General features: G+C 40.7%; 1 protein-coding gene across 5 annotated transcripts in view; it reads right to left on the bottom strand.

Moving 5' to 3' along the window:
* The window catches only part of Amot (angiomotin), a 76,643-nt gene that overhangs the window by 37,972 nt on the left and 24,002 nt on the right, over window positions 1-14,669 (bottom strand). For all 5 annotated transcript variants that reach the window (XM_013504541.1, XM_005404628.2, XM_013504539.1 and 2 more), the window contains 3 exons: window positions 13,708-14,212; window positions 9,639-9,783; window positions 8,598-8,690 (listed from right to left, as the gene is read on the bottom strand). In XM_013504541.1, the coding sequence (XP_013359995.1) occupies window positions 8,598-8,690; window positions 9,639-9,783; window positions 13,708-14,212 (743 nt within the window). The remainder of the gene's footprint in view (window positions 1-8,597; window positions 8,691-9,638; window positions 9,784-13,707; window positions 14,213-14,669) is intronic.

Genomic DNA, 14,669 nt, shown 5'->3' with positions numbered 1-14,669 from the left:
CTCAGGAGGCTGAGGCAGGAGGATTGTTGTGAGTTCAAGGCCAGCCTGTGCTACAAAGTGAGTTCAAACCAGCCTGAACTGCACAGTGAGACCCTGTCTCAAAAAGACAAAAAAAAAAAAAAAAAAAAGGAAAGAAGACACTCGAATTCATTTAATTCAGAACAAAAAGGACAAAATCACAATGGATCCAGCAGAAATCCAAATGATCATCAATATTTACTTCCAGAACCTTTACTCTAATAAGATGGAAAACACCAAAGAAATGGACAGATTCCTAGATACATATGAATTACCAAAGTTAATCAAGAAGATATAAAAATTGCAAATAACCTAATATTAGTTAATGACAAAAATATAATTAAAAACTTAGCAATAAAGAAAAGCCTAGATCCTGATAGATGCACTGCTGAATTCTAAAATAAATTTACAGAAGATCCAGTACCATCACTCCTCAAACACTTTAATGAAACTAAAAGGGAGGCAGTGCTCCCAAATACATTCCTGGAAGCAAGTATTACCTTGATACCAAAACCACACAAAGACTCAAATAAAAAAGAAAACTATAAGTCAATCTCCTTAATGAACACAAATGCAAAAATTCTGAATTAGATACCAGCAAACAAAATGCAATAAATCATCAAGAAAATTATGTACCATGACTAAGTAGGATTCATCCCAGGGATGCAAGGATGGTCCAGCACACACATATCAATAAATGTAATATACCATATCAACAGAGCCAAGGAAAACAATCACACGGTCATCTCAACAGATGCATAAAAAGCCTTTGACAAAGTCCAACACCTTTCATGATCAAAACCCTACAGAAAATTGGAATAGATGGTCTTTATCTTAATCTGATAAAAACCATCTATGACAAACCAACAACCAACATCATACAAAATGGACAAAACTTGAAAGCTTTCACTCTAAAATCAGGAACAAAACAAGAATGTCCACTGTCACCACTCATATTCCAAATATTTTGGGACACACTGGACACATCAATTAAACAAGAGAAAGAAATAAATGGAATAAGGACAGGAAAGGAAGAAGTTAAATTATCATTATTTGCAGATGACAGGATACTCAGAAAAATTCCAAAAACTCCACCAAAAGACTTCTAGATTTAATAACCAAATTTCATCATGCAGCTGGATACAAAGTCAATACTCAAAAATCAAAAGCAGAGTGAGGCATAGTGGTGCACACCTATAATCCTAGCACTCAGGAGCATGAGGCAGGAGGATCACTGTGAATTCAAGGCCAGCCTGGGCTACGCAGCACATTCAATGCCAGCATGGACAATATAGTAAGACTCTGTCTCGAAACAAAACCACAACAAAAACAAAATCAAAAACATTCTTGTACACAAGCAAGAAACTCACAAAGAGAGAAATTAGGGAAACAACACCTTTCACAACAGCATTGAAAAAGACAGAAGATATAGGAATTAATCTAATAAAGGATGTTAAAGATCTCTACACTGTAAAATGCAGTACTCTAAGTATAGGAGATCAAAAAGGATGTCAGAAAATGAAAGGACATCCCTTGCTCTTGGGTAGGAAGACCCAACGTGGTGAAAATGGCCATACTTCCAAAACTGTTATACAGATTAAATGCAACCCCAATCAAAATACCATTTGCATATCTCCCAGAACTAGAGAAAACAGTCCTAAAACTCATTTGGAACCAGAAAAGACCTACAATAGCAAAAATAATTCTAGGCAACAAAGGGAAGACAGGGGCATAACAATCCCTGACTTGAAATTATACTACAGAGCTACTGTAATAAAAACAGCATGGGGTATGGCAAGAAAACAGACCTGAGGATCGATGGAATAGATTGGAAGATGCAGAAACAAATCAGCCACCTTATCTTTGACAAAAGGGCCAAACATGTTCAATGGAAGAAAGATAGCCTCTTTAATAGATGGTGCTACAAAAACTGGCTTTCTCCATGCTGAAACTAAAACTAGACCAATGTCTATCACCATGCACTGAACTAAATCGAAATGGATCTAAGATGTAAATATTTAAAAAGACACACTAAATCTGATGGAAAATGAAACAGGTAGAACACTTAAGACACAGGGGTAGGCAAAGACTTCATGAACAAAACCCTGACTGAATGGGAAATATTATAACAAATCAACAACTCAGATCTCATATTATTAAAAAGCTTTTGCACAGCAAAAGAAACCAGCAACAGCATCAAAAGGCAACCCAGAGACTGGGAAAACATTTTAGCGAGTTGTTCTTCATACAAAGTACCAATATCTAGAACATATAAAGAATTGAAAAAAATCAGACCCCCCAAATTTAAAGACCTGATCTATAAATAGGCATCTGAGATGAATACAAAGTTTTCGGATAAAGAAATAGAAATGGCAAATAAATATATGAAAAAGTGTTCAACACTACCAGTCATTTGAGAGATGCAATTTAAAACAACAGTGAAATTGCATCTCACTCCGGAAAGAATGGCTATTATCAAGAAATCAACCAACAGCAAATGCTGGTGGGGATGTGGGAAAAGGGAACCCTTCTCATTTTTGGTGATAATGTAGACTGTTGCAACCACTGTGGAATTCAGTATGGAGATTACTCAAAACCCTAGGACTATAGGCCCCATGTGACCCAGCTATTCCCCTTCTTGTTATCTTCCCAAAAGAATTTAAAACCACAGCGATACATGTGCACCTGTGTTTATAGCAGCACAGTTTGTAATAGCTAAATCTTGGACACAAGCCAAATGCCTATCATCATATTAAATGGTTAAAAACTGAAAGCTTTCATTCTAAAACCAGGAACAAGACAAGGATGTGGAACAGAAGATACAGGAATAACTCCAAATGGACTCAACCACCTTCTGTTTGACAAAGGGACCAAACACTTCATTGGAAGAAACATAGCCTCTTTAATAAATAATGCTAGAAAAACTGGCTTTCCATATGCTGAAGATTAAACTTAGACCCACATCTCTCACCATGCATTAAACTAAAATTGACATGGACTAAAGGCCTAAATGTTAAAACAGAAACACTTAATCTGCTGGAAAATAGAATACTTAACACATTTGAAGACACAGGTGTAGGCAAAGACTTTATGAACAAAATTCTGATCATACAGGAAATACTACAAAGAATCAACAAGTAGGATCTATCTTATCTTATTGAAAAGCTTTTGCACAGCAAAAGAAACCACCAACAGAGGGAAGAGACAACCTAGTATAGGAAAACCTTTTTGCCAGCTATTCCTCAGACAAAGGACTAATGTCTGGAATACATAAAGAATTGAAAAAAAAGTCAGACCTCCAAAATTAAAGACTAAATCCAAAAATGGTCATGTGAAATGAATAGACGTTTCTTGGATAAAGAAGTAGAAACAACAAATAAATATATGAAAAAATGTTAACATTACTGGTCATTTGAGAGATGAAAATTAAAACAATACTGAGATTTCATCTCACTCCAGAAAGAATGGTTATTATCAAAAAATCAACCAATACAAATGCTGGCAAGGCTATGGGGAAAAAGCAGCCCTTTTCCAATGTTGGTGGGAGTGAAGACTAGTGCAACCACTGTGGAAATCAATGTGGAGGTTTCTCAAAAAACTAAAAGTAGAGGTTCCATTCCACCCAGCTATTTTCATTCTTGGTATCTTCCCTGAAATTTAAAAGCATCATACCACAGTAATATATTCACACCCATGTTTATAGCGGCATAGTTTATAACACTCATATCTTGGAAACAGCCCAGATTCCCATCAACAGATGAACAGATAAAGAATATGTGGGGTATTTTTATACAATGGAGTGCTACTCTTCAATAAAGAAGGATAAACTTGAGACATTTTTAGGTAAATGGATGCACCTTGAGGCACATAATTTTAAGTGAAATAAATCAGACACACATGTTTCAATATGACATTGTTACTCTTATATTAGAAACTGAAAACATGAATAAGGACCAAAACGGAAGATAGATATTAAGTAGATAGAAAATGTTCAAATGGGAAGGGGAACAATGGAGGGGGCAGGAGGAAGGGAAGGAAAAGAAAAGGAAAAACAAGAGAATAGGAAGACAAGAGTTGAAGGGAATGGAGCAGAAAAAAAGAAGAATCAATATATATTATGTACATGTACAAATTCCCCACAATAAATGTGATCATTATGTATCTCAAAAGAGTACCAATAAAATTAATTTTAAAAACCGTAAATCCATGCACAGAAATGTCAGCAGAACTCCTAATAAGGTAGGAAATTCTGAACTGTGATTGATGAATTGCTAACTCCCAACGTACCTCAGTCATAAGGGAACTTCCATGCTTTTGAATTTTACCTGCAGGAGCTTAATCAGTTTCATATAGTTCAGATCAGAGAAAATATCTTCTTTTGTTATTAACAGAGGGATGAGGAAAGTAACCATTAAGACAAATGCCAGTGCACCTTGTTCTTAACAAGGCTTACCTTCAAGGAAAATTATTTAACTAGAGTCTAACCTACTGGATTTTTTGCCCCAGATCATAACTACCCTAGGGGAAGGGAAATATTCAATTCCAGCCTGGCCATGCCTTCCACATTAGAGAAGGAAATACCCACTTCTCACCTTCTCTGGCTATCCTGTATTACCTTAATGTGGGGAGAAAATTTAGAGGTACTTGCAAAATCCATAGTCCACAAGTCCACTAATAATTGGACTACAGAACACTTCCCTCTCCTACACGTACCTTACCACTACATCAGAGAGGAGTACTAATACCTGTACACCACAGTTCCTCTTACCCCATGCATCGTGTCAGACATTCGACAACAACACCAAAAAAGGCAAGACATGCTAAAAGGTAAAACACAAAGTTTGAAGACAGAAAAAGCCATCAGAATCAGGGCAGGATGCTGGAATTATCACAGGATAAATTTAAAACAACTATGACTAATATGCTAAGGGTTTTAATGAAGAAGTAGACAGTACCCAGAAATAGATGAGTAATATAAACAGAAAAGATGGATATTCTAAGAAAGAATTAAAATTGCTAGATATTAAAACAGAGGTAACAATACTATCTTATTTAAGCACATATTATTTATTAAGAATCAAATGAGACAGTGAATTTATATAAATGAAAAAAACATTGCAAAGCATGATGAAACACCAAAGGAACTTACCTCATGAAGAAGATGATGATCATCATTACCATAATTAATGATCAGAGGGAATCTGTTGCTTCAAAATATGCCTTGTATTGGGATGTGACACTCTTTTTTACTAGTTCTTAGAATGAGAAGATTGAGGCTCAAAAGACCTACAAAATTAGCAAACCTGTGTTTCTTAATGTAGGATTCCATTATAGCTATTGGGGACCATGACATGTGGAGTTATGTCCCTTGCCTTTCTAGCTAGGCAGACCTCATGCCAGAAACTCAACCGTGCAGTTCTGGTTTGGATTTCGAAGTTAAGCACCTTTATTCTTGAAATTTTGAACTTTAAGGCTGTAGGAACTTCCATAAGATAGCTTCATTCTCCTTCCCACTGTGACTTTACATATATCTGTTTGACTAGATGCACATTTGGAAAGAAAAATATTCGCAAACTATCAAAGGATAATGGTTCTTCAAACAAACAAGCAAAAAAACTCCCCCTTCTGGGATATCTTTCTTTTTAGATCAGCCGGGATGAGATTTTCGATCCCCAGGTAGGCAGGATCAGAGCCTTCTTGTCAGCCTGAAGCAGCCATAAGAAGACAGACTTTGGACCCCCAGAATCCCTTAAGAATAAGGAATCAACTTGGCATGGTGTTGTGGGCCTATATTCCCAGCCTTCTAGGAGGCTGAGGAGGGAGAATCACAAGTTTGAGCCCAGCCTGAGGTACTTAGTGACTTAGCAAAACCTTGTCTAAAAGTAATAATCACAGGATCAGGGGAGGTGCTAGCTCAGTGCAAAGGTCCTGGGTTCAACACCCAATACTGAAAAACAAAAGAGAGAGAATAAGGAGTCAAAGTCTCAGGGGGACAGGAAATGAGCTGGAATAGAAGAAATAAAGATAGAAAGAGACAAGAAAAGTCATAATTTTAAAATTGTGCTTTTAGGAAGACCTGCAGCTTCAAGACACAAACTTACACAAGCTTACAACTTCTTTTTCCCTTTTGGTAAACTCCAAAAAAGTGTCTTAAAAATATAATAAGCTGCTGGGTGTGGTGGTACATGCCTGTAATCCCCTCACTCTGGAGTTTGAGGCAGAAGGATCACCATGAGTTTGAAGCCAGCCTGGGCTGCATAGTGAGTTCAGGGTCAGCCTGAACTGCACGGCAAGATCCTGACTCAAAAAAAAAAAAAAACCCGGGGCTGGGGATTTAGCTCAGCGGCAAAGCGCCTGCCCGGCAAGCGTAAGGCCATGAGTTCGGTTCCCGGTACCAGAGAAAAACCAAAAAAAAAACAAAAAAAACCCTATAAATTGAACCTGTGTTTTTCCTACCAGACTTCCATCTTTAAGGAAGCAGCACTACTAAGTAGGTAGCATATCTCTAAATATCAAACACATACAAATGATTTGTATTCTGATCTAGCCCACCAAACGGTGGTCAGTTAGACAGTAAGAATACACATCCTAGACTTCCCATCTTGAGAACACCCCAAGACCATAGAAAACCTCCCAGTCCCAGACCATAATGCATCTGTCTCTTGAGGTCTTGTACGCTATTGTGAGTGCATAATTCTTTACTTCTGTCTAATAAACCCTTCTAATGTCTCTCACTGATGCATCCTATAATTCTTTTCTGTGATGTACATCAGTGAACCTACATCCTATTCCATGGGTGGGAAAGATGACATCGCCATCTCCTCTTCAGGGGACATCCTTGGACAGCGAACATTTGTTAAACACTTATCACATATCAGGTATTTTACTAATTTATTCTTCAAAACAGCCATTCCAGGCAGGTATTATTTTCTTCTTTATTGTGCATAGCAGGAAACAGACTTAGAGATCATGACTAACTTGCATAAAGTTCCACAAATGGTAAATAAAAACTCAAGCCCATATTTAAGCCCAGCATATTCTACACTCTTTCTACTACACCTATCTGCCTTCTGGATTGAGTTGGTTTGGTCTCTGACCTAGCTGGACCATACCCTCCACGGAAGCGTTCCACAAGGGCTTTCTTTCCTCCTATCACAGTCCCAACCAACCAGGGCCTTGTCAATGTCCAAAAGCAAAAAAATGTGGGGAGGGGGGTGCTGCCAAGAGTCATGTTCTCTTCCATAACTAGTTCCAGAGCTATTGGATAGTCTTTAACATTGCTGCTAATGTAGTCTGATCTAGTAAATTACAACATCTTATAAACCCATAGCAGAGTTCTCAGAACACCTGAAATACCATCTCTCTAGAGAGAAAAGTACAAACTAACAGGTCTGGGGCGTGAATCCATGTTTTGTTCTGGGAGGCTGCCAGCCTCCATCTGCCACCAAACAAGCTTCTAGGGTAACTGAGACACCACAAAAGCAACTTTACAAATCACCCTAGGCACTGATGACACCAGAAAAACAACATTCCTTGCTCTAAGACTATTGACAAAGAAACAAGAGGCTCTAGGGGGGAAAGAGAAAGAAAAATTCTGTTCTGAAACGAGAACACAACAGAACAACCCAGGAAGGGAGGGGAATATTGTAAATAAGGATCAAACAACCTTGTAAAAGCTGACTGGAAGCTGCATGGAATGACTTGAAAGGGCGACTGGGAGGCCCCGCTAAAATGGAAGAGGCTGACAAGTCCGCACCAACCATGAAAGTGGGAACCACAAAGCGGAGGCTGGGAGTAGGGGATACCAAATTCAGGCATCTTTGGAAATGAGGGTAGTTCATCTGCTTCCCCCAACTTGTTCTCCCTGTGGACTCAGTCCACTATGAAAATTGTATTGCTGCTTTTATTATGTCAGTTGGAAAGAATTAGACATTGTCTAGCTGAGTAGAGTCCATTAGGGACAGATACAGAAGAATATTAATTCATTGTCACTGTCCTAGGAGTATTTCCAGACAAAGAAATTATTATTATGAGGAAAACACAGCTCTATCCTGGCCCACACCCTCACTAGTTCAGACCATAGTAGTGCCTCCCTTGCTCAGCTACCCTTGCCATGTGCCAATGTGGAATAAAATGATACAATACTAAGTGTTTAACTATAGAAGCCTCATGTGTGGGTTAGTTATTCCAAACACTAATAATTAATCCTGTGGGTTCATCCCATCTCTATCAGACCCAGCACACGGAATCTTCTAAGAAAATCCTTTCTACATTAAAGGACCCCGCGTCCACTAAGGTTACTTCTTCAGCTATCTATGCCAATAGCAGAGTTCCAAGGAAATTATCTGGTTGAATACAAAGGGAGTCATTTGATGTTACTAGATGTTGGGGCAAACAGCTTTCTTGGCCCAAATGAAAAATAACTGAACACCTCCAATTTCATGCTTGTATAAGAAAAAGACACCCTAGATGACATTCATTCTGTTCTGGTTCTAGAAAGTTACAGAGAACAGGTGAACCTGTTCACATGCCCCACACCCATCCACATTCATACCTGCTCCTGAAGCTTTCAGACTTACTTTTTGCAAAGAGCTGAGAGATGGTCTTCCTGGTATCCTCTGACCCCTCATACTCCTTCTCCGCAAGCTGCTTATTGGCAGTCTCTAGACGCTCTGTGGAATTTGGAGATAATCAACTGAGCCCTGAAAACAAACTTTCAGGCACATGCTGTTTGCTCTCTAATACTGACTTTCAGCAAAACAAGTCTGCAACTTCTTGTTAAACAGAAATGGGTGACACAAACACAGGTCTGCAAATGGGAATTCCAAAGAAATACTAGACCATGGCAAGGAAGAAGGGGGTAGGCACCCGACACTTTCACTCCTCGCTGCCAAGGTCTAAGTGGAGAATTCTAAATGTCAATGAAATGATTTACCCCTGAATTTATAAAGCTATCTCTCATCAACCAGGAAAAAGGACATCACATTTATCATGAAGTCTTTAAAGTCAGGTAATGTCAAAGCTAGAAATAGACCATGGCAACATGTGGTTAAGCTCCAATTTTACAAATAGCTGAAACCCAAAGATAGAAAATAACATCTCCAAGATGAGTTTGAAGGTGCTGATGATTTAAAGTAGAAATATTTTTCAGCATCTTCAATACTATCCAGTGAAAGTAAAAATGAAAGAGGGAGTGAGCCCTAGAAATAATAGAGAGCATTACTAGTTTAGACTTGCACAATCCAAAGACATGCCTCTACCACACATATAAGAGAAAACAGTCTACATTAGTTGGAGGGGTGGGTGGGATCCCAGTAAGGTTTCTGCCTTACAAACTGACTACAAGGCCAGTCAGGCATGTCCCCCAACTTAGATTAAGTAAACTTGAGACCACATATTATTGTCATCACACACACACACACACACGCACACACACACACACACACACGCACGCACGCACGCGCATACAAAAATAGCCTTGGATAGGCCCTGAAAGTAACTGACTGCATCAATGAGTTGGACAACCTCAAAGAGCCTGATCCAGTCTTCCTGAGCTCTCTCCCTATCACCACCTCTCAGCTGCCTGAGAAATACAAAGATAAGCCAATTAGTCCCCTCACCTCTCAGATCCCTATTGAAGTCATGCATCCTCCGAATCTCGCCCTCCAGCTTGTTCCTCATGGCTTTTTCCAGGGCCTCTCTTTTGGAGGATGACTTTACTAGGTTCTCATATGCTTCCGAGACCCGCTGGATTTCTGTCTCCACCTAAACATCAAAAGGAAATATGGTGGTCATGGAAGGAGGTTGATGAGGAAGAAGGTCTGAAAACATTTGCAAAACCTCAGTTACAGCTTTTCAGCGGGTTCACACATGAAGCAACCCTATTACTGTCAGAAAAGAAAAGTTTCAAGTAAGACTTCCCAAGTTCAACTGTAGCTCAGGAAGTATCTCATTGTTTCATGAGATTTCTGATACATATATACAGATACATCCACATATACAATTTCTGCCATCAGAGTACAAAGTAAGGCAGAATACACTTCCAAAAAGAAAATATACTTCATAAATAGGATTATTAATTATCTTAATTTCTGATAAATTCCTTAGCTTTGAAAACATTAATATTAATACATATGGAGCTTCTAAAAGTTTTTACATGCTTATTTCTGTTTGTCCTGATACCTGCCTAGGCGAGGATACCCCATGTTAGCAGACAGAAAACTTAAGCTGCCTTTTTCAAGAGCACTTCAGCAGCACAGGCAATCCTTAAAGACCTGAAGTTTCAACCTCATGTAGTATATAGTTCAATTCAATTTAACAAACATTTGAAGGGTCAAGCAGTTGTAAGAGTTGGTTAAATCATAATGGGGTTTTTTATATATGAACGAGAACACTGTCACTGCCCTCAAGGAGCTTTCAATCTAGTCAAAGAGTACAGGGCAAGATACAGTTCTAAGAAAAGAAGGAGTCATGCTATAAAGTGCAGAGAAGGAAGCTGTTATTCCTAGTTGGGGGAGGGAGGAGAAGAACAATTTCAGGGAGGAGGTGGCATTCAGAGTCAGATCCTGAAAGCTGGATCAGATTTCAATGGGCAGAGGTGAGGGGAAGGGTATTCTATTCTGAGTGAGCAAATGCGTTCCCAGAATGACCAGTAGTCTCATTTGGCTGGACACTGTGGGGTACACAGAGGAAAGCTGGAGAGATATAGCTACAAAGATAGATTGGAGTCAGATCATAAAAGGGCTTTAATGCCAGGCATTTGAACTTTATCCCACAGTCAGTGGAAAACCGGTACAGGTTTTTTTAAGAGAAATTCATGATTAGAGTTGCTTTATGACACCCCTGCAAATCTTGTAAAATGGAAAAAGAAAAAAAAAAACACCAAAGACAAAGGACCTTGTCCCAAAGAAGAAAACAAGAAATTGGACTCCAGAGTCTTTCTGTAACCAGTATAGCTTTATCGCACATGTAATAACCAGAGAAATTATTTGCATATAATTTGTATAATACAAATAAACCCCATGGCCTACAACCATTCTGCAGTCCTTCTCAACTTTCCACTATCCTCCTTAACAACGCTCAGGGTACTTTACTAGGAGAAATATCAGGCTGCCAGTGGGAAGGTTGTGGGGTGGGGGGTTGGGTTACCAGACAACTCCGACTGAACCTGCCTCCATCTCTAAAATCCTGCCTGAGACAGGACTGCCTAGAAACAAAGAGGCTTATACCACTGAAAAGAGCAGACTTGAAAGTGTTTTTCTCCTTACAGATGGCACCAAGATAGCAGCACAGAAGGTGAAAACTGGCGAATGGCATTTAGAGACAAGATCTGCAAGGCCTGCGCCTGATGAGGCTTTTTTCACGAAATTCAAGTGCTAGGCAGAGAAAATAAACATTTTCATGTGAAACAGCAGGCCTGGTGTTGGTCTGCTCTGGGCAGCCTCGAGGGAGTAAGCAATTCTTCCCAATTCCCCACAGAATGCCACACCTGGCAGGCAGGCCCTGTACTCACAGTACTCACACTGCTGTTGTAAGATTTGATACTAATCCTTCGCCTGGCCCCTGTGGAGATACTGAACCCCTCAAAGGGGCAAAGCAAGTCACACATCTGCCAGCAAAGCCTCTTTGAGGAAAGAACTCACAGACGGGCATGCTGTGGTTTGGATGTGGAATGTCTCCCCAGAGCTCCACGTGCTCAGAGGCAGGGCTCCGGGAAGGTGATTGGATTACGGGGTCACTACAGCTCAACTGCTATCCGGGATGTGGGGCCTGGTTAGGGAGGCTCCTGGGGGTGTGACATGAAAGGGCGGTCTCCCTCCTGGGCTGCTCCCTCTTCTCACTGCTTCCTGGCTACAATGACATGAGCAGCTCGACTGAAACCTTGGGCCAAAATAACCTCTCATCCTTTGAGTTGCACATGTTGGGTATTATGTCTCAGTGACAAGAAAGTGACTAAGAGAGGGCAGAGCCACTGGTTAGGTTTGGGGGATGGAAGGGACAGGAAAGAGGGAGGGTGGTGGTCGGTTTCCAGACCTGCTCTGTCTCTTTATTACACTCATGAGCTTCAGGGTTCTTTTTCCAGAATCATCTGGTATGCACCTTATTCTCTCCATTTTCCTTTCCCTCTTCTCCCAAACCTACTTCTGAACTCCACTTTCATATTTGTTTGGCCTCTACTTCTGATCCTCAGCCTGTGCCAGTTATGCTTATTTGAGCTATCATTTCACATCCAGGGGAGCGAGCAACGAGAAACAGCAACAAACAATCCTATCCTCCTTTTCTTGGCACCCCCCCACACACACACACCCAAATCACCACAGATTCTTTGCAAAGAGGTCTTGTAGAAGATCTGCGTTCACCCTTCAGTGACAGCATCAAAGATGGGTCAGGGGCCACCCTGAATTAAAAGTTTCCAGAGGGACTTTAACTGTCAGCCAAATCCACCAGACTGCATTTGTAGTGTATACATAGAATTCATTAATTGCACCAATGTGACGCGGGGTATAGTGAACATGAGAGGAGGGAGAAAATACAAAACTGGGGTGAATCCAGGCAGAAGGGGATCTTATTTCACTTCAACAGCCCCCATCAGGATTTGGGGAAATTGGGCTTGGGGGAGATTTTTTGCTACATGAAAATAATTAAGTGAGAATAAAACCTCCCTCTCTCTTAGGATTGAGATCTGGTGTTTGCAAATTTTCAGTCTCATTCTGAAATTTCCTCTCCTAGTGTCTCCTGAGGACAAAGGTGCTAAACAATACAAGGTAACTGCCCCTCCCTCCCGCACCTTCAGCCTCACCTCCCCCAACAGTGTACAGTGCAGGGATATCATGCTACACAAGCTCCACAAGGACAAAAGCTGCAAAGTGGCTGTCAAAGCCATAGCCCTATTCACCAAACAGCCACTAGAGGCTAAGAGCTAAGGTAGGCTCTTAGCTTGGGCATTCAAGAGCCAAAATCTCAGCTGCAGAAGATAGGAGGGGCTCTGGGAAGAATGTGAACTGGAACACACACTTCTTTTTCTACTTCCTTAGCCCAGGGCTGTCACCTGTTACACAGCTGTGATGCTAAGCTCTTCCTGCCCCCCCCATGCGCCGAAGAAAAAGAGCAGATGTTGAATCTGAGCTGCTCAAAAAGACCAAAGCAAAAAGGGGGAAGGGGAAAAGTGCTGAAAAAGTTACTAGGAGAACTCCCACTAGGAGGGAAACTCTCATCCTTTCCCAGAACAAGGCAGGTCAGGCTTTAACTGCAGCAGATGAGATTTCTTTACAACTATGAGCTATGGTTTTATATTTTAGTTTCAAATTTATCTTGGGGAAGAGATAATCAAAACAGAAAACTTTCAAATGCTGGCAGGTTCCTCACTGACACAGGCATCACCAGTGTTCTTAACTTTATGAAGAGGTATCCTTGCTCTTTGTTGAATTCTAGAACAACTACTTATGAACTATGGTATCTTAAAACTAATAATTTCTTTTCTCTTAATATAAATGTAAAATTACTACCTCTCCTGGAGAGACAAGCAGAAGACTTTTTCCAAAGTTTTAAGCATATCCAGCCTTCAGACAGAAAAACCCTGAAGATCTGCCTGAATGTAATACAACCACCCACAATGGGAAACCTTTATGTGGCTATTAAGTCCCACCAGTAAGATTTTAAGGAGGCCCTAAAGTCCTCCAAGAGGCTCACCTTCTGCAGTCTTGCCACCTTCTCATAGCATCCTTCTAACTCCTGACGCAAGTTTCGGTTCTCATCTGAGAGGATCTCAACCATCTGCTGGGCTCTGGAGACAATGGCAAAAGGGTCAGCTGCCATTGGTTGGTAAGAAGCAGACTGTTGGGTCCGAGGCATAGCTGAATAGGCTTCTCCTGGCTGCTGCTGCTGCTGTTGGTGGTGGTGATGCTGTTGCTGCTGCTGTTGCTGCTGCTGCTGTTGCTGCTGACTCAGGCCTGGTTGGGAGAGACGGTAATGATCCCCCTGGTGAGCCTGATTAGGAAGGAAATGTTGCTGGGGCCTAGGCAGGTGAGCTGAGTGGTCCCCCTGGTTCAAGACCAAGGGATGCTGGGCAGGAGACAATCTAGTAGATGGTGGAGACTGCAGCAAGGGCAAGGAACCTCCGGATGTCAGGGAAGAAGTTGGGCTGTGAGGTTGAGAGCTCCTGGCTGACAATGTCAATGAGATGTCCTGTGTTGGCCTGGAAAACATGAAGGGCAGGCTCTGGTCAGGTTCTCTCCTGATGTACTATGGAACAAGAAAATGACACATGGAAGCTTCTGATGCCCCCAAGACACCTGCCAAATGAGCAGGCAGACATAGACTACGAGACTTCTGCAAAGATCTCTACAGCTCTTACTGGCTCAACCTCCCATGACACTGCCTGGCAGAGAGAGGTGTGATACCATAGGATTTGAAACAGATGACTTCTGAACGAAAAAAAAAAAAAAATTCAAAGGCTATATGGATCTACATTCATTGCAGTTCTTCTATAAGGTAATTTTCATGTCATTATCATAAACAAAATCTAATGTTAGAAATAATATTATATATGTGGTCCATCAAACATAAAGATTTCAAATTTAGAATCTAAGTTTCACTTATGCAGAGGCAAAAACCAAACAGTTATCAAAACTGCCTTTATCTTCCTATCTGCA

This window comes from Chinchilla lanigera, unplaced genomic scaffold (genome assembly GCF_000276665.1).
Source record: "Chinchilla lanigera isolate Chin_1 unplaced genomic scaffold, ChiLan1.0 scaffold00089, whole genome shotgun sequence".
Taxonomy (NCBI): Eukaryota; Metazoa; Chordata; class Mammalia; order Rodentia; family Chinchillidae; genus Chinchilla; species Chinchilla lanigera.
The sequence above is the reverse complement of the archived record's forward strand: the minus strand, read 5'-3'. Positions and strand labels throughout refer to the sequence as shown.